The sequence below is a fragment of the Amphiura filiformis genome, chromosome 1, assembly GCF_039555335.1.
Source record: "Amphiura filiformis chromosome 1, Afil_fr2py, whole genome shotgun sequence".
Lineage (NCBI taxonomy): Eukaryota > Metazoa > Echinodermata > Ophiuroidea > Amphilepidida > Amphiuridae > Amphiura > Amphiura filiformis.
In genome coordinates, this window is record NC_092628.1 from 97,337,232 (window position 1) to 97,358,883 (window position 21,652).

A 21,652-nucleotide genomic window follows, 5' to 3' on the forward strand; every position below is an offset into this window, starting at 1 on the left:
ATAAATAAGCAGCACCAATTTAGTGCAAAAGTGTATTAGTGGCTTCACAAAATTGTAGTAAATATAAATATTTTCATCTGTCAACTTTCTCAAAAGATTGTCTTTTATTTCAGCTCACAGATAGTCGAGCTTTGTTTGAATTTGTAGCTTGCCAACTTAAGTTGGGTGTATTCCTGTTATTGATAAGAATAAAATGAAGTACACAATTTACATTGTAAGTTCAATAAAGTGTTTTATTTTTTTCTTCTTGATCAAAGCTAATCAGTACTTGCTGTTTGGGTATAATATCTTGGTAGTGCCTTCAAGTTGAAGGCCCAAGTATATTACTGAGTTGTAATGTTAATCCTACCTCTACCGTTAATATGCTTATATGAGTCTTCAATTACCTGGTTCACATCCCACTGAGTTATTGTATCATCTTCATATCATGAAGCTCTGCTATTTACCAAGATCCAATCCATGAGTGTTTTTAATTAAAAAACAAAATTTGCTCTTCAAAGAGCCATCACCAGAAATAGTTAAGTAATGGTATTGTGAGTTTCTTGTCCTGTGCAGGACTACTACATATTTCTTTACTTCAAAGGGTTTTTGAATGGCACTGAATATGACTGAAACAAAATGTTTGTTTAAAATTGTGTTTGAAATTAATAAATCCTCATTAAAAGCCAGGATTACAAGGCATCCAGATAAGAAATTCTACATGCATTTATTTCAGTAGATGAACACAGACAGAATAATTTTTATATCAACATACAGAACAAGGTACCTGTACTTTTTGTAAGGCTCTTCATAGCTTCAATAAACTGTTTTTTTAACAACTTACAAAACTTTATAAACTGAATGACATGGTTGTTTCTTCCTGAAAATAAGAGACCTACACCTAAGAAAATAATTGGTTTTTGTAAAACAGGACTTATCTGAGATGAAGTCGTACATGCAATTTTTGGTAATTCTATCATGCCCGAATTGGGAAGTAAAATTTCAGTTGAAAACATTGCATACTTAGATTGACTTATAAATGACAAAAATTATAAAGTTTTTGTTACTGTGTGCATCAATAATAAAGTCCCAATTTACGATTGCATATATTCAATATTAAACTCACACCAGATATGCATTATGCAACTTCAATCCTGGAAAAAAAAGGTTGGCACACTTTGGCTGTTTTTGGTGTATCTCTGCCCCCTTCTCCCCCAATTCAATGTTGAACAAAGCTACATTGAAAGATGGGGAGTGGGGAAGGTGAGATACCGGGGGTCTGGGCTTCACATACATTGAATGAATGTTTCACTCACCTATCCAATTTTAATAGGGCACATTATTTCTATTGTTTACTACAAGTGTGCCAACTATTTTTTTCCAGGATTGTAGCACAGGTGCTGCATCCAACTTTGAACATGAGATTCTATTTATTCTATATCAATCCACAATGTTATGAGTCTCTGTCAGTTATAAGTCAAATCAAGTATAAAATGGGTACACCACATAGGAAATAGGTTATGTCAGAGAAATCAGAAATACTTATTGACTGAAGTATCTAGGCATATATAACCATCCATGTTTCTTTGAGCCATACTACTTGGTATAACATGCTGTGGGAGGTTTCTCGCTCCCACATAATTGTTTTACGTTCTTCTTAGCATTTATGTATTTACCTCTTTATAAATCAGTGTGAAGAGAAACAAAATAGGTGAGAAAACTTGCTTAAGCACACAAAGCTTGGAACTCACAACCTTCCAAGTAATCATGAATCCAAGCCTGAGCCAGTGTGCCCTCTAACAAGCCAAATACACAACAATTGTAAGAAGTGCATTGATACACAGAACTTTTCACTGATCACATATTTCCTGGCTATAAACGTAAAACAAAGTAAAATTTATGACAAAGTGTTCTAAATACCTGTAACAAAAATATAACTTTTTAAACTTTCAAAGGGACACAAACTTTTTTGATGTACAAAATATCATATGATCTGAAAGAACATGAAAGTAGACAATCCTCCATCAATACCATTTGTTCTTGATCATGAGACATACAAAAATGACAGTAAAATATTTCAGTCATCATCTTCAGCTCCTGTACTCACGACAACATCCACTCCTCTTCCTCCCACATGGACGGATCATCAGCATCAAGATAATCATTGACAAAGTCCTCACCAGCATCCCATCTTTCCTCTATTGCAGGCAAAGGGTTTGCAAAATTGAATTGTTCCATCTGTGCATCTGCATCAGCGAACTGCTCTGGTGGGAGTCCCATGAACTCATCAGGCCACATCTCTTCTGCTGCAGCTACTGCTTCTTCCGCGTCCTCATCATCATCAGAAACATCATCTGTTTTAAATAAAAACAGTTGAACTTTGCTTAAGCAACCAAGTGCCAAATTCTATATTGTCTGTGGATGTGTGTGTGGGTGACGGGTGGCTTCAGTGTGTTCATGCAAATGAAGACACACATCAGACTTTTCACATTTCAACTGTGGACCAACTGCAAACGAGCACCGTCCTTTTCGTGGAGGTCTGTAGTAGGTCCTCCAATTGCATGCTAAATATATTCTACAGATATGTTATTGTGCATTAAAAATACTGACCGTGATACACAGCTATACACCACAAAAAATTGCCATTCTAGGTCTCGGTATGTCGATTCAACTTTGTTCCAGATGTTCTTGTTTTGATAACAATATACAAAATTTGTAATTGCTAGCGCAGACAGGTTGAGTGGGGGTGGGGGTGTGTGTGTGTGCACATTGGTTTTACTATACGACTGGGGACCTAACCTTGAAAGCACACCAGTTTTCTTACAACCTATACCCTTCTTTAGAGGACCTTAACTGGGTCCTCAGAAGTAACATATAGTGTAACATATGGCTATGATCATATAAGTACATACACACACATTTTTAACAATACGATGCCATTCTGAGTAAACATGTTTCCCAATTTGGTGTCCTAGGAAAGGCAGTGGGATGTGTGAGTAAATATGGGGGTGCATAATTGTTGTGTGTAAATCAATCCAGTAAAAATGGTATTAATATTCATGAAGCAATAAACCAATAGCAGCAGATCTTTGAAAAGTGTGCTTTGTGCATTGATTTTTGTCAATGCAAGGATGGTAAGTCACCTTCGCATTTTAATGCCTGAAGAGCATGCATCTATGAAGCACTGGTATGGTCACTTTAATTACAGGTGAGCAATTTTGGCTGCCAATAATGGAATTTTATTTTACTTCTGATTCTAGTAATTTTAGAATACTTTAAGAACAAAATATCTTTATAACAATGATGGCTTTATGACGTTTATGAATGAGCAATTAACAAAAATCAATGCACTTGCACTTCTAAGTTTTTCCCATCACAATGCACTCCCCTTTTGGGGTTGTAAATTGTTCTGGTGAAAAAAATTAAGGAGCATGCATTAATTTTTGCCATTTGCACTATACAAAATCACATTTAGTCACTAACATATAATTTATTCTGTAATGTGAAATCCTTTACCTGAGCCAAAGAATGCCTCTGTACAGAATCTTTTGATGGCTAGTGCCAGATTATACGTAGCGATACTAAGACGACCATCGCTGCTTTGCTCAACTTGTTTGGCATAGTCTGCTTCAATATCTGTACCTGAAAAAAAAAAAATACAGAAAGGAAGAAAATTCATGAACAATTTAGATTTGTGCAATTTTAATACATAAAAGATTTATAGGTCATAGTTAATGGAGTATTTCGTGATCCTAGCATCCTCTTTTTATGAAAATTCTCAATAGATATCCACGATCATTCCCAAAATTTCAATTGATTCCAATTTTGCCTATGCTCCATAGGCTACTGTGTTATAATTTTGTTCTGGTGTACCTGAACAAAATTCAAATTTGACCATATTTTTGCTAAACGAATTAATCTGCAACATATTTTGTTTCCAGTGGTATAAAATCTCAACTTTTTTGAGAAAAGTGGGAGGATGAGGCTGTTTTAAATGAAACCAAAACCAATTTGAGTCAAAGAGGTATAAACGTCTTGAATCTGTTACATTAGAAATACAATCAATAAACACCATCAACAATGTCAGCACTCCCTAGAAGATTTAAACTGGGTCTTTTTGCTGTGACAGTGGAATCTGTGCTGCTATATATGGTGTTGCACGGCATGGACCATCACATCAAAACTGGCCAAAGAGTTGAATGGATGCTACACTTTGGATGGATGGATGTTACACTTTGAACCATCCTTAATGTCAACAGGAAGCAACACTTTCCAAATAACGAGATTAGTGAGAGGAGCAGGGAAAGAAAAGAAGGAGGTGATTTGCTGGTCATGAATTGCTTCCAGAGTGCGAAGCCGCAAGCAAAATTTGTTCACTGGACACCAAAACATAGGAAGAGGAAGCATGGAAGACCTCCTATGACATAACATTAATCAATGTTCTACAACAAGACACCAGACTTTATGCAGCACACCTTAGGGACTTCAATGCAAGACAGGAAACTATGGAAAGCCATTGTGGTTTAAGGAAACTACTAGAATTAGGTCAAGTAAATCAATGCTTTGTACGGGATGCAAGCCAAAGCTATTCACATGGGGGCCCAATGGAATTTCCACCAAATCATGTAAAATTAGCCCACTCCTGGATATGCTGGATATGCCCCATAGGGTATCCTGGGGCCCTATAATAGGGCTCCAGGATTATTTGGGAGATGTACGTTGCTGGTACGTCCCAGATAAATCACAGGGTTAAAGAACATTAATAACTTCAATGGAGGATTCAAGTAGCATCTGTTAAACCTATGGGTTATTACAGAACAAGAGTATTTTAAAGAATTACCCATGCCACTTAGAAGCATTCAAGTTAATCTACATACCTCCCACAGTAAGATACAGGTTTGCATTTTCTTCTTCTACATTTTGTCTGCTCAAGAGGAAGCTGTCCAGCATAGCATTGGTAAGCTTCTCACACCCACTTACATCTACTTCTTGTAGCAATGAGCACTGGTTGGCTAGGTGAAACATACCTGCAGAGTATAAAGGAGCATAAGGGTATTAAAGAATGCATTGCTTTGTGTGAATGTGAACACTTTTTTACCCATTGAAGAAAATGTCTCTTGAAAATTAAGGTATGGCAAAAATAAGCCATTCTACAAAAATATATACAATACATACCCACAATTTTTATTACAAAAAAACTTATGGTTAGGGGTAGGATATGGATGAGGGTTAGACTAAGTGCTTTTAATGACTTAAAAGTGCTAAGATGAATTTACACCTAATCGCTATGCAAATGAAAAATATCACAATTTCTCTTTACAATACATCATTCTTCATTTTTGCATTTATATTACCGGTAATTGCGAGTGATCAAATTTGAGGTTGTTGCACTTCCATGGAAAAGTTTTCAGTAAATGTTATTTAAAAAGTTTAAATACCACAAAGTAACATATTATTGACATCCATTCCTGATGATTCTTCTGACTGAAAATTAATTCAGGATGTTGGTTATTAGTAAAAAAATAATTTGCAAAATATAAATCTGGTATGTGGTGATTGGCCATTGTAGTTCAGAAGACAAGGACATTGCTCATAAGTACTTGCGAGAGCAATGTTGCTTTTCAAAAGCAATGGCTATCAATCTACCAATCAGCTCAATGGTCTGAAAACTATGGCGCATGAATTCAGCTTAAAGGTTAGAGTGAAATTCTAGGTGATGCCTAAAGACAAAATGCCACCTAGACTGAACAGAACAGAGGGTTAAATAGGCCCTGATAATTGAATGTCTTACCTTCATCTGTAAGAAGAACACATCCCCTGGCTGTTATCTTCTTCAATTGATTACATGAGTTTGCAAGGTGCTTCAATCCTTCATCAGATATCTGTTAAGAATAAAACACATTTGATTAATAACAAGTCTAATCAATGGGAGGGAGATCATTCTTTGTGAGAATGGAAGATAATTGCACCCTTCAATGGATTCTAACATGGTCACAATCTCACAATCTCCCAGCAGTTGGCAATTTTGTATGTAAATCTGATTCAGCATGATACAGAGATTTTGTGTACCGGGGCTCTCTTGACTTCCACATATTACTAGCATTTCTTTGCAAAACTGTTTTCAATTCACAAATCTAACTTCTTAATTAAAGACTGAGATGTAGAGAACAGAGCTGTTGCACAACAGGTCAAAAGTTTTCATTTTCGCTCTGAATAATTATGCCCATCCAATGGTTATAACAGACCCATGGAATGATCCTGGGTAACTAACAGTATTACATGTAGTGCCTGCACTATAACTTATATTTGCCCTGGTTTGAAGGGCTGTGCTATAGTAATTGTATGAGAACGAAGAGTTGACCTCTTTGCCATGGAAATATCACTGCCTCATTTCTTCACAACAGATTCAGAAAAATGACCTCAAAGCAACTGGTGACATTATTGCAAGCTCGTTCTCTTGCTTGATAAAGTTAAAGTTATATAGCTACAACACCAATGTAAGGTATAATGAACCAGCAAGGCTCTCCAAGTTGAAGGAACTAAATGCCAATTATAGTCCCTGTGATATGCCAAAATTATGTTTCCCCAAGCTTGAACTTGAAATGTGTTTGTAGTGTCACGTTATTATTACCAAAAATCTGAGAATGTACCTTCAATTGACCAACTAACTGTATAGAACTAGTATCCCAATCTTAAATCTAAACTATATATTTCTACAGACCTGGTCAAGATAGTTGATATTGATGATTTCAAGCTGCACACACCCTGCTAATCCTTGTAGTCCTGCATCATGGACACCATCATAGCAACCACTTACATCTATCAATCTAAGAAAAGTAAATAAAGCATTAAATCAAAGACATATGAAACAAAATTACCCTGACAGAAAATATTAGGAGTACACAAAACTGAACAGATATACAAGTACAAGTAAAAAATAATTATGATGAATATTGTGTCACTTTCTCGAGACAAGAGATTGTAAAACCAATAAAATGTGTATGACCTAAGATCAAATCTGTTCCATTGAGCTGCAGATTTTTTCAAGAACAATTGTGTAGTAAAATCTTCTTCTTTATTGTATTACTCTGATGAAATTGTTTTGCTAAATGGGTGTGATCCGATTGACAGCCTCATAACCCAATTTTCTTCATCAAAATTGAAAGTTTGGTATCAGAAGAATGCTCATATTTTTATCATTACCCCAATAAAATGTAACACCTAAGATATTTCTAAAAGTTTAAACTGACTTTCAGCACAAAAATTCAAGGTTAGTTGAATTTTTGTGCTGAAAGTCAGTTTAAACTTTTAGAAATTGTTTATTTATTTATTTATTTATTTATTTCACAATATTTCAACAGGGTAACCTGCTCAATAAAAATTGATTTTCAGCAGGGCCCTGCTTAACGTATAAAACACAGTTTTACATGTTAAAAGAAAATAAATATTTACATAAACATATAATCTATCCATAAAACCATGACGTAAAAGACATAAAAGATATGTATATAAATTATTGAATAATTGATAAAATCATTAGAAACTTCATAAGAATTGCATAAGAATATAAATATTGACATAAACATATAATCGAACCATAAAAACCATAATATTAAGAAACATGCTGATGTAAAAGACATAAAAGATATATATATACATAAATAGGATAATTGATTAAAAAAAACATTAGAAAATACATAAGAAATATACATTGATATGCTAAAAAACCTATTGCAATTGAAAACATAATTTAAGAATGCAGAGCAAGATGATGACTCATAAATGGCAAGATACATTAACATAATTTCAGATCTTTTTTAAAAGCTGTTTTAAAAGACGAGAATGATTTTGCATCTCGGATATCCTTTGAAATAAGATTCCATGTGATACATCCCTGATATTGAAACATTCTTTTACCATAATAAGTATTAAAACTAGGCTTGTAAAGATTTCCAGCTTTGCTTGTTCGTGTATGTACAGCATGGATAAAACTAACTGCATGAAATAAATCATTAAGGTAAACAGGGGCCATATTATTCAAAACTTTGTACATCATACACCCATTATTATATAAAATTCGACTACGAATATCCATGAAGCCTAAAGTCATTAACATATCTTTGATGTGTGTACGGAATAGCATACATAAAATAATTCTCATGGCAGTATTCTGGAGTTTTTGAAGCCTATTTATATTAGTTTCCGTACAACTACTCCAGACAACCATTCCATAATCAAAGTGAGGAAGTACCAATGTGTTATAAATTGTGATAAGGGAACTCTTTGGTACAAATGGCTTAATTCTCCTCATGATACCAAGACCATTACATACCTTTCGTCAAACGTTGTTAACATGATCATTCCATTTTAAGTTTGAATCAATAGAAACACCAAGATACTTAAACGAATTTACATTTTCAAGCACAATATCACCAGCACGTATGAACTTACATTCGAACACCTGATATGTTTTGTTTAGATGGTGTGAACAAAAACTTGGTGAATTGTGGTAACCACAATCGTACTATGTGCCATCTATGGATTATTATTATACATTTTTCTGCTTCTCGTATCAAAACTGCTGGAGGAATACAACTCAAAAATTGGAAACATATAGGCCTTAAGGGCTGGGGTATGAACGTTTGGACATATTATATATAAATCATCTTTATTCAACATAAAGAAAAACACATATAAAGCCCAGATCTACTGCAACCCATTCCGGTTGCAGGCAAGGCAGGACAAAAATACAAACATTTAAATAAATAAACAATTTATTGTGGGACATTAGAGCACATCAGACATATCAAATTGCATTCTGAATAATGAAGAATGTCTTTCTGATATCAAATAATTTTGATTTTTGAAATTAGCAATGTAATACACATTTTATGGCAAATGATTAAAATTGATATTTTGATATTTAACAGTACTCAAGTAAACTTTATAAATCTGATGATTTATACTTAAAGTGCCGACGATCAGTTGAAAATTTTGACCTTTCGTATTGAAGATATGTTTTTTTTTTTTTTTTTTTCAAAAAAAATTAGGTGTTTTTGGGGAAAAAATCCATATCTTCAATATGAAAGGTCAAAATTTTCAATTGATCGCCAGATTTTCCTCCCAGCTACATACACTTTTATTTGATATTCTTCGTATTCAGAATGCAATTCGATATGTCTGATGTGCTCTCATGTCCCACAAAAAATAATGTCGAAATGCTCAAAACGCTCATTCTGGATCCCTTAATGTAAGATAAAAAAAAAAACATGAAAAAAATCAGACCATGCCCTTTAAAGTAATTTTCAATGTGTCATTCAATCTTTAATAATAATATTATATCAGAATAAGAAATCAAAAGGCAACATGAGCAGATTGCAAATCAAATATGTCAGCTGCAAAGTTTATAACTATTACCACACAATCAAATCTTATTTGCAGCAAAATTGATGGGAACCCTGGAATATATTCACCTTAATTGTTTGCAATTCTGTCCAACTTTCACAAGTACTTCATCATTTACTGCAGCATTTTGACTCAAGCGTAACTCCACTAATTCAGTCAAGTGGGATAAGGAACACAGACCAGTAGGGGACACTGTAATAAAAAGACCAGATAATATAACAAACTGTAAAACAAATACCACTTATTTCAAGAAAGTACCTGTAAGAAAAGAACAGACTGTAAATCTTTTGAGAGTCTGAAGAATGTGAAAATGTCAAAAAGCTAAGAACCTTATTTTGGCTTTCTCTAAAGAAGAATAAAAAAGTTGCTTTTTACAGTTTAAAAACTACACATTATTTGTTTACCTGTTTGTACCAGGCCAGACAAATCCAGCTTGTTGAGTTGAGTGCAGTGCTGAAATATTAACAACAGATTACACAGGAAGATAAATTAATGCATGCTGGTATTGAGCATCAATGCCGAGTAATCCTGATTTGAGAAAGTGTGCCATTATTACATCTTTGGGTATTTTTTAGTAACTCATGAATGAATATTCTTGTATTTAACCAAATTATGAACTATTTAGCTTACATTTGTGTGCAAATCACATAGCCCATTCATACATACACATACCCCACTGTATATTTAATTGTGACCTTGATAATTATAATGAGGACAAAAGTAGGAAATATTAGTTTAAAAACTTAGCACTGGGAAAACAAGTAAAACTGCAATCTGTCATTGAATCTGATTCCCAAAAAAACATGACTAAAAGGGCAAAATACTAAGGCTAAGTTACACCAGAAAATAGCTGTAGTCACAACAATGCAAAATAGATCAAAATTAGACCAAAAAATAAACTATGGAGATTGTCAGTATCACAGTATGCTTCTTCAAATCCAAATAAACTATTTTCATGTGTGATAACTGTACTCACCTGAGCTAGCAGCCTCAATGATTTGTCAGTGATATGATAACAGTAACTAAGATCAAGGCACTTAAGGTGGGTAGTACATTTTGCTGTCAGTTCATAGATACTTGCATCATCAAGACGACTGCATCCACTTGCTATGACAGTGTGGCAGGATTGATTTAGGATGTGAAAGCACTGCAATGTTAAGATGAGAAGAAAGTTTAGCTTCAAACTTAATGCCCCATTAAATTTTGTGATCTAAAGTATCTCCACAAGTCCTTCTCAGCAACTGATTGAAATTCTTTGTTCAGATATTAGTTGAGATAGATGTTGTGTGCATCTCCACAAGACCTTCTCAGCAACTGATTCTCAATCTCACACAATGCCACAGTGTGTTTGATTAAGCATGTGGGGGTGATTGTTCACATCTGGGTACTGCTTTGCTCTTACTTGATGCAGTGTATTGAATGCGGTGAGCGCTGCATAGTTGAATACCTGCTAATTATCACATTGTGAGCTCTTATAATAATAATGTTCCCAAAATAATCATGGAAGAATGCATTGATATAATGTAAATTTAATAAATACAGTGATTTATAGACTGCAACTTATATCAACCATGGAAGTATATCCTCCAAATGGATCTTAAGGTATGGCTGTATTGTGAAGCGCATCACATTATACATCTTTAACACATTGAGCAGAACTGGATAAGATGAGACAGGAGTATGTGAAGAGGTTTGATTTTAGAATGCGGAGTACCTGGGAAAAACCTGTGAGGGCAGTCAAAGATTGGCATCCATACTCACTTAAGCCATTGCAGGGAATTATACCCAGGCTGCAGTGGTGAGAGGAGAGTGCTTCAACCACATCCAACCTGTCCTTCCTTAAACCTACTTACCTTTCCCCTGAATCTTTTACTTTCTCTTATGTCAATGTACTCCAGCATTGGACAGTTGTGAAACAACCACCAAAATCTGAAAAGAAAATGATCATAATATAGATCACAATGCATGTGTGTGGGGGAGTGTGTTGGGTATGTGCATGCTTGGGTAATTACCATCAAACAGGATGAAAGCAAGTTCTCACTCCTGCAATGGCAAACCATGTCTAATTGCAGAGGATGGTCCATATTCACTCTCACAAGCAAAGGACTAGAAACACCATAAAATACATTTGCAAAGGTGTGTGGGTTGACTATGTATGTGTGTGTTTATGTGAATATCAAATCTTGGATAATTGATGTGCATGCATAAGTGCATAAATCCAAACCTGGAAAAATATAAAGTATAACAGCAGTAGCTTATGGGCTCTTGAGTTAAGATGAAAGGTATCTTATACAAAATATTGGCAATCCATCAAGATTTGATTTGAAACTTCTTGGAACATTTCCAAAAAAATGTACAAACATGTTTAAAAAAATCTTGTTTTAGGCCTATTTGAAGAAAATTCTGTAAAATTGAGGTACTGACATTGTGCCGCTTTAGTCATGCACGTAAATGTGTGTGCTGCATTCCATAACCTCCCCGTGGGTGCATGCATTGTCATGGTTGAGTAACAGAAATGCAGGCATTTGTTACGTTGTGTTAATTCAATTATAAGAGTACAGCAGACCTCATAATTTCTATACAATGTACTCACCCCTTTTCACCTACTCCTAAGCACCTTTGCAGTATAAGTTTCTACAAAATGAAAATAAGAGCTGTTATAAGTATCATAGAATTTCTACTAATGGGCTCAATAGAAACTTAACAATACTGCGTAAATTATTTCTTTATCAGCAACAATTTAAGTCTAAACAATTTCATAAACTTAAGGTTGGTCTGAACCATGGCATGTTTTAAAAATGCCAAATTCCAGTTTTCTTGAATTCTATATTCATTAGTCTGTGTATTTAAAGTTTGAAATGAAAAATTTTAGGTTTTTATATTTTTTACCAAATTTCTATCATTTTTAAATATGGTATTTCACCCTTTTTTCATCTGAAATCGTCCACATGGTCAATGGCGGGAAATCTTGCCAATGTTGTTGCTAACGATAACATATTTTTGCTGCGCCCGACGCAAAATACAACAAGCCAGCCTGCGTTTCCCCGTGCGCTTCACCTGTATCTCGCGCGGAGCTTCACAACAACTTCGCTGACATGGCTGAAGACATGGTTAAAACATTTTCCATAATTCCATAGTTCAGACCAACCTTAACAAATCCACATTATGATATTGATTTTTCATACAGGAAAGCTTAATGATTTCAAAACCTTGATTATACAAAATACTTCTAACTGCCTGATAACCATGTTTGTGATTAGTTGATTATTCTAGTACAGGATTAAACTGGGATTATATTTCCAATGGACATTTTACTTCCATGTCATTACCTTTAACTTATTACAACTTTGGCTAAGTTGCTGCAGTGTTTTGTTTATGATGCTAACTCCAGTCAAGTTTATGTTTTCAAGTCGTGTACACCTCTTTCCTATTGAGAAAAAAAAATGAAATTATGAAAGACATAATGAGATTGCACAGAAATCAAGGTAAATATCTCCAAAGACTTAGGCCAATTGCACCAAATAAGCATAATTTTTGATAAAAGGCTACTAATTTAGTAAGGAGGCTAATATCCGGTGATTTTGTAACATCCAAATCACAATCAGAATAAAGTTGGTTAATTAGCAAAAAGAGTAAATACGATGTGAATGGATCCCACACAGCACATAGCTTTTCCCCCAAATAAAAACAAAATAAATAAATAAATAACTGTTTAGCACATAGCTTTCTGACCAAATGTCTCTCAGATAAACCCTTTCTTTTACTGATTTTATTCATTCCTATACAATACACAATATGCAAGCAAATAGATCTGAGTGTACACGGGAGCGCTCAACTAGTTAGCGCTTTTAAAGCACAAACTTCCTTTTTCATACACGCACGCTAACTGATTGAGTTTGCTAACACGCCCCTCACTTATTGTCGACCCCCATGGGCAACATGTCTACCTTCCACCGCATGGTTACCATTTTGATTTTAGTATTTAGTTCTGCTCAGTAATTAATACTTTAGTAATTTTAGCCAGCAGTTGTGGAATAGATACTAGAGAAGTAATGTTACTAAACAAGTGACTTGCCCGGATTTGGTGCATTCAGGCAATTGTGTATCAAAAATAGTCACACAAAAATGAACCAGAATGACACTAGTAATCAACTTCATATGGCCAGCAACCAAATCATTATCTCAGTCATGACTGTACATATAACACACTGATGTGCAACTCATAAAATTGGACAAATCAGGACTCAAATTTGGCACTTGCCCATTAGCAGCAGGGTTGCCAAATCCGCGATATGGTAGCCATAATAATATATTTCCACCAGACATACAGAACATATTATCTATTTTACACCACTAAATATTTGTTAGAACTTGGACATCACTGGAAATAGATTGGAAATAGATTAAATAACAAAGACATGTTATATAGAATATTCTACATCAAACAATCAGAGTCTGCAGTGACCCTTACAGAAGGAGAGAGAAGCAAACCCTTTGCACGTACCAATCAACTCTATGGATCTATAGGTGAGTAGGTGTGGTGAGGATGACAGATCTAATGATCGAAGGTTCCTGCAACCACGCAAGAGGATAGAGCGGAAGATTTCATCTGTCAAACCAACTGGAGATGAAGAGTCACCTGTGAGAATGTGAGAAAAGAGCACAAGAGGATGATTAAAGGTATGTGACCCGATTAACAACCTCCTCCACTTTACCCATCAAAATGCAGATTTTAATATCAGGTGAGTCCATATTTTTCTCATAATCCCATAGAGGCCTTGCATGTGACGTATCATCCCGTGAATATGGCGGACTACTCAAATGCATTCAACAAAAGCATGATTGCAATCTACCGTAACAGTTCGTCTCACACACATAACCCTGCACTACGATCACATAGGTTGATGACAACATTTGATTTTGTTCATGATAACCATAATCATATAACTAGAAATCATACTTCTAATACATTGATTGTACCAAAATTTAAATCAAATTCAGGTCAACATACTTTTCATGTCAGGGCAGCCTATGCATGGAATTCTTTGCCACCGACAGTAAGAGCTCAGATGGAAAATATGACTTTAGGCCAATTTCAATCAAAAATTAAAGACATTTAGGCCTGTCTTTATCTATATTTTTATTCATTTACTTGCTTGATTTTTTGTATATAAATATAATTATTGTATTTCTGTATTTTGAATCATGGTATTTATAATTATCTTGTAGTTGATGATACCATTATACTTATTTGCAATATATTGTAAATACATTGTAAATACTGTATGATATTTTGTAAATATTGTGTACTGTATCGTAATATATTTTGTTGCTATAACATGTATCAATGAGGGCCTGCTTGAAAAGCAGTGCATGTCACTGAAGCAGTATAACCCTCAATAAAGAAAGAATAAATAATAATAATAATAATGGACTGCACTCTGCCATAACTACGGTGAAGGACACCGGCTCAAATCCTTTGTTTGGAGCCAATCGATAATTTCATGCAGGGCCTCTATTGAATATGGCATTATTTTATGCATCTAAATCTACATGTGGCTGGGAGTCTTAGACAATAGGCTATTCCAGTTGAAATTCATACTATCTATGGAGGGCATGACCTTAATCTTCCATATAGAATGTGCAAATTTCAAATGATTTTTCCTGAATAGGTGGCTCCATTTGAAATATACACTATCTGGATGGTACATTTAAGATCATGTCTTCTATAGGGGGGTGCATGGACTTCAACTGGAATGGCTGAATGGACATACCTGTAGCAAACTTCAATCCTTTGAAGATATTGGTAAATGTTAAATATTCAACAGACTGCCAACTGGCCTTGGCTACATTATACCATCTCTTGCAAACTGAAACAAAAATAAGGATATCAAAAAATGTGTGGCAGGATGAAAAAACATTCCTTCCAAATTGTAGCTGAGGGATCCTGTAGCAGTAGGGGATTTGGAAATGCAACATAATCCCATGCAGCAATTGGTAAGGTGTCACCTAGAATATGTAAAGCACTTACTAAGGCTGTATGTATATTACAGCTAAATTGGCCGCAGTTTCTCCAATGAAACCCAGTCTTGTGCCAATAGCAACTAAACATTACACAGTGATCCCTAAATTACCCATTCATTACATCACACATTCCTATATCATTTGGATTATCCTGTATTTTTCAGAGAGCTGAACAGCCAGGTGTACAAATTGAGCCCATCAGAGAAGCAGGATTGAGCATTTTAGTACCATAATTGGCTCTCTGTGTACTACTAGAGAATGTTTTATTTCAGCATTCATTATTTGCCTGCCAATGGACATTTTTGACTGTTTTATATATTAGTGTAGGTCAAATTGGGAAAATTAAGATTAGCATCTAACTTGTTTTTCTTGGACACCAGAGGCTATAAAAAAGCCCTTAGCTGTTTGAACTCAGGCACTTACCCCTTTCTACCACAAGCCTGTCTTTGAGGTCTAACAATACAAAGATCTTGATCAGTATCTCATCATACAGTTTATGGATTACAGCATCATCTTCAGACACGTCATAGGTGGTTGTAAATAACTCTCTGTCACAGGCATCTTCAAATTGCTACAAATAAAATAAATGTATCAAAGAAACAACAAGGCATAGTTACAACAGGCACAAAAATGACAAGGAAATATTAATTTGAACTGATTAGCTTACAACAAGAATGCTTTTAACATCATCATGTGCCGTGAACATGCACACATTGTCATTAAGAACAAACTGATTTATTTGCATCCTGATGGCTTTAGAAAAGTGAAATGCCGATCTAGAGTGTAATTTAAGTAATTACACTAAATCCTTTGCCATCATCCCAACTGCATATGGTCATGTTTTTTGAGGTGGGACCCAATTGTGTCACATCTTGCAATTTGTCAAAAATCAACTCCTTTTTTGTATTTCTGATTATATTTCAAAAAGTTTTCACCCAAACTAGTAAAAGTATACATTTTTAGAAAGCATATATTGTCATGACTGCAAATCTGTAAAGTTTGAATGGATATACAGGGTGTACCAAAAAATATACAGGGTGATTCCATTGAAAAATACCGAAAAAATTAAATTTCTTTACCGCTCCAATATTTCTACATAGTATATTAAATTGGAAAATGAACTTGATATTTGGAATGTACACAGTTAGTCCTTTCATTAAATGTATAGTTTGCACTATATTTGTTAAGCCCATTGTGTTATACAGGGTGTGAAAAAAAGTTGTAAATTAATTTTTTTAATTTATGTAAAATTTCCCTAAGTGCCATTAAATTTGGAAGATAAATTCAAAATAGTTTACAGAATTGCTATAATATCAAATTTAAATATCCAATTCCTATATAGGGTGTTCCAAAAATCAATATTCAGTGAATAATAAGTAACAAAGGTACATGTACAATACATGTACAATAGCCTACATCAATGAACTATTTAACAATAACCAGAGATCAATATGTCATCAGATTAAATCATTTGACTGTAATAATCTCCTTTTAGAAGATTTATTTCATATTTCAAAGATAAAACAATATTGAAATTTATTTCATATGCATGCATGCAAAATTAAAGCCCATTGTATTGTATGACCCACATTCCACTGCATTAATTAAAAGCTTGTTAAATCCTTAATTACTAAGTTCGTTAAGATTAACTAGGCAATTATAGTTATAGAAAGTTAAAAAATAAGATTAACATTATGCAAAATGCATTTTTACTTCTACTAGGCAACAAAGTGCATAAATTTTATTAATGAACATCAACTTCCCATTGGAATTACACAGAGCTCCTCCGCTTCCGGCTCCTCCACTTCCGGCACCACCCCTGACTAATTAACTTAATTAAGCTGTTGTAATTAATTAATACATTTGTTTAATTGTATTTGTTATTAATTCATTAGATTAATAATTTATCTTCAAAATAAGACCAAAACCATTTGTTCATGATGAATTTTAGCAAAAATATAGGAATAAGTAGACAAAATGATTTAGCAAAATGTGACAGCACCACCTTTTTTAGGGTCCCAGTATAAAAAACATGACCATATGTTATTCTATTGTGCTAATTAGTATCAACTGAAAACAGCATTCCAAAGGTGACAGACATAAGAACACAATGTGAACTCAAGTGTAACTTCTGATACACCAGTGGATCTGTAAACCTTCTTAACTCCCACATTAGTAAAAACTACACAACTAACACAAAGAAACAGACTAGTAAGCAGTAATTACCTCTTGCTTTTTGTTCTTCGAATCTAAATTGTACTTTTGAGCTTTGGACAATTGTTTGTTGTTTCTTGGTTCTGCATATTCAATTCTGAGAACTCTGAAAACAAAATAATGCAAATAATGTAAGAAAGTAAAAGAACTCTTGCAAATACTTTCTTGGTGCAATGTTCCTGTCTAGGTGAGTGAAGGTTTGTAATTAGCAATTTAAATAGATCAAAGACTCTAATTATTTTACATAATTCCACATAAGCTCTACATTACCAAATAGGTGAATATTATTTGTTTGTTCTTATTTCTACATGTGCAATAGTCAGAGATGCTACAGGGTCAACCAAATAATCCTGAACTTTTGTGAAGCGTAATGAAGTTTTTGGGTTTATGCCTGTGCATAGTACATTATGAATCACTGCATTTTTACGAAACACTTTGACCTTACCTTTCACGCAGAGTAAGCTCCTGTTCTGTCGCAGCCATTACACGTTTCACTTCCTCTGGAGTTCTAAAGGTCACAAAAGCCATCCTAAATGGATAGGTATTCAAAGCAAATCAAAATGTATATGAATCAATATTATCAGTTATTGAAGAGAATTAACAACTTCCACACTAATCATCAGTGCATATTAAGGGATTTTTTTTGATGGATGAGCAATATTAATTCAATGAATATCCTAGCTGTTCTGCTTGGTGCTATTTCTAAAGAGCCTGTTGCGGTAGTCTACAATCAAAGACCACAATTTGGATTTAACAACTGGGTGAACACTAATAATAGGGCATGGGTGGTTATTAGAATGAAGATGTTTACAACCACTCAATGATGAAAAACATGTTAATTTTCAATGTACCAAACATTGCAGCAGTTTATGTGTGTTATTGCCAATCACTTACCCTTTTGATCTGGATTTGTGTTGTAGATGTTCCTGCAGCAAATAAACATCAACAACTTTGCCAAATGATCCAAAGAACCGTCTCAACTCTGGCATCTTCACCTGTTGAGTAAGATCATTTAATTTTCATTTAATACCTAGTGCATCTTTCTACACAATGACATCAGCATTATAAAGGGACCAGGTACAAAATCATATGGAGGAAAGGGAAGAATGGCCAATACATATAGCTAGAGGATACAAAAATCAAGACATGATAAATGACAATAACCAAAAGACAAGAACAGGGAAAGAGTGGACCTGTAAAAGGTTTCAGACAAGTCTATGTTTGAACTTTGAACTGAGTATAAATTTTTGGTTTTACTTCCTTTTATGTTTTGTTGGACAATATTTGTATCAAGAGAACTCCAAACAACAGTACAGAACCAGTAATTATTGTGCAGTTCAACAAAAACAGGGTGTAAAATACTAGCATGAAAGTTTATGTGTTGGTAATCAAATATATGGAGTTTATGTATTGTGAACAAATTTGTTCATACATACATACATACATACATTACAAATTCAAAGAACAGACCTTCCAGAATAGGAAGTCGTACATACACACATACATACATAGGAGGCAAAATATATAATTACTGCACTGAGAGCTCTGATATTCTAGCTTGGGGACTAGATTACTATTTGGTCAAATTGAAAACACTCCATCAAGTTGGGCAAGTGGATTTCTATGTGGACTTTCCTATCGGACAAGTGCAAATTTTACAATTCTGCGAGGCCTGATCATAGGGTTAATACAGACTAATGTGTTCTGATTTAACACAACTGATTTAATACAAATGAAAAACAAACAACAAACTTGTCTAGTATATACCACTCTAATATACCAGTTAAATCAAAATTTCCAAATCACTCTACTGTGACTGCTTTTCAATTGATTTATCTGGCATAACTGTAAAAGTGAGCATTGGTGTAAGAAATCTCTCCATTACCTGCATTCCTTACCTTAAATGGAATGTTCTTGACCATAATCTTGGCTTCATTACCACCTATCTCTTGTCTCCCCATTCTGGTCACTCTACTTTGTCCTGATGAACTTACATTATTCTCAGCAAAAGTAGCAAACCCAAACCCTTTACCAAAACTTGATGCAACACTCGGACCATCCGAAGGATACCCAGCACTTTGTTTCGAACTGTCTTTGTTAGAGTCATTATAAGCATCATGTTGTTGAATTGATGCAAAAGATGTTTTTGTCTTGTTACTATCATCCTCCTTTGTTGATTCCAATGAGGTACTGTCTAGCAGTTTATCCATCTCATGTCCATTGTTTTCAACATCATCCTTATACTTTTGGTTACGATGAGCTGCTGCAAGGTTCAGCTCTCCTTTGCTTAGAGCCTCTTCGACATGTACTTCTTCTGTCCCGAGTACTGCTTTGAGATTGATTTTGCCCAAACCATCTGTATTATCTGTGGGTTTTTCTTTGGCTTCTGTGAGGAGATTTTCTTGTCTTGGGTTATTATCCTCTGTATTTGTAACTGCAGGGAAAAAGAAAACCAAGAAAGTAATATTTAATACCTGTACAGCACTGGTAATGTCCAGTGGCGGGGGGCAAAATTACCGCAAAAAGGTGAAAATTTTCATAATTTGGGGTTTTTACTGGGGGCGGGGCAACAGGGGGCCAAGAGTTCTGACTGGGGGTGTTTGCCCTTTGCCCCCATACCTTCCCCATGGCGCCGCCACTGGTAATGTCAATTTCTGAGGAAGATGCCCTCAGTCTATTATTTTGCAATAATGAAAGACCAAAATATGCAAAATAGTTTTTGGATTACAGTTTACAATGTGTAGGAGTTTCAATACAATTTCTAGATTTATATTTGAAAGTTAAAGTCAAAGAAAACATTGATTAAAAAGTGCAGTATAGTGTGGGCACCAAAACCCCCAAATTTCCATGTGTATCAAGAAAAGAGAAAGTATAGTGTGGGCACCAAAAACTCCAAATTTCTGTGTGTATCAATAAAAGAGAAAGTATTGACTAGGCTTGACCTCCGTCCTTCATTAGCTAGCCTGTGTGAGGAAATTGAGCCAATCTCCAGGCTGCTCTGCTATTGCCTGCATATGAAGAGGATCTCACTACTGAATGTAGCAGCCATCTAATTATGCTGGCTATGTTCTTTTTTCACCATTGTGTCACGTTGCAATAGATCATTGTATTTATTGCTTACTAAAGCATTTTGGCATTGTATTGTCGTAAAATGCTTTTGATTGTATGTATTTTTTATGCTAACTTGTATCGGATCACAGCTGAATTAAGTTGCTGCAGCCATTTCATGTTGCCTTTGTTATCCTTGCCTCGCTACAGCCCTTGTTTTCAGTGCGATGCGATACAATCAGTTTCTGTATTTATGTTTTCATGGATATTAGTATATTTGTTATAATGTTTATTGATGTGTGCATGTACTATATATATGCTTATCACATTTATATATTGGCACTAGTGATCTGGTAACCCCAGGAATGAGTCACATGCATACATTTCATGTTACACACATGCACAAGCTCTAAATGTACATATACTCAAGTTATTATATTTTTCATACTGGTGGCTGTATAACTTTAACCTGCTGCTGTACTTTCTACTTCGGTGGTGGTCTTCTGCAATGACTTATGTACTTTTTATTGATATTGCATGAACATTGTTGTGGTGGTGTTGCAAACGTCTTCGTATGCATCAGTGTTTTAATGTTTATCTTCAAATCTACACATATTTTATGTGGTGCGCCTGATAAAAGGCAGGATATCCAACCAACCAACCAACCATAGCTTTAATTTTATGATTTTTTAACACATAACTTCATAAGCTTATAGTTATAAATTTAGTTTAAAAATAATGGACATCATCAGGAATGATCAATGCAGTATCACCCAGTCAGCTGCAAGTGCAATGCAGCAAATTGCCTTGAATGAAACTTACAATAACGTTGTAAAAGCAGAACACCTTCTCCAACAACAGCAATCAAAGAGAACATCCTAAGGTTTACTGTTTCACGCAGTCAAAATTTGATATGGAAGTTTTTGGTTTGTTGCATTTGGAGTGACGACGAGCTTCATTTAATTTTAGGGATTTTCGTAGT

General features: G+C 34.6%; 1 protein-coding gene across 1 annotated transcript; it reads right to left on the bottom strand.

Annotated features, from left to right (window-relative positions):
- Window positions 1–63: 63 nt before the first annotated feature.
- LOC140164798 (putative RNA-binding protein EEED8.10) lies at window positions 64–21,597 on the bottom strand. The gene is made up of 19 exons (XM_072188167.1): window positions 21,493–21,597; window positions 19,521–20,056; window positions 18,517–18,617; window positions 18,068–18,151; window positions 17,635–17,728; window positions 15,832–15,979; window positions 15,159–15,254; window positions 13,889–14,023; window positions 12,714–12,811; window positions 11,978–12,018; window positions 11,238–11,313; window positions 10,361–10,531; window positions 9,789–9,837; window positions 9,453–9,576; window positions 6,701–6,806; window positions 5,771–5,861; window positions 4,857–5,006; window positions 3,496–3,621; window positions 64–2,333 (listed from the first exon to the last, which is right to left on the bottom strand). Exons 1-19 carry the CDS (start codon window positions 21,545–21,547, stop codon window positions 2,083–2,085), a joined length of 2,532 nt encoding a protein of 843 aa, XP_072044268.1. The 5' UTR covers window positions 21,548–21,597; the 3' UTR covers window positions 64–2,082.
- Between the last annotated feature and the right edge of the window lie 55 nt (window positions 21,598–21,652).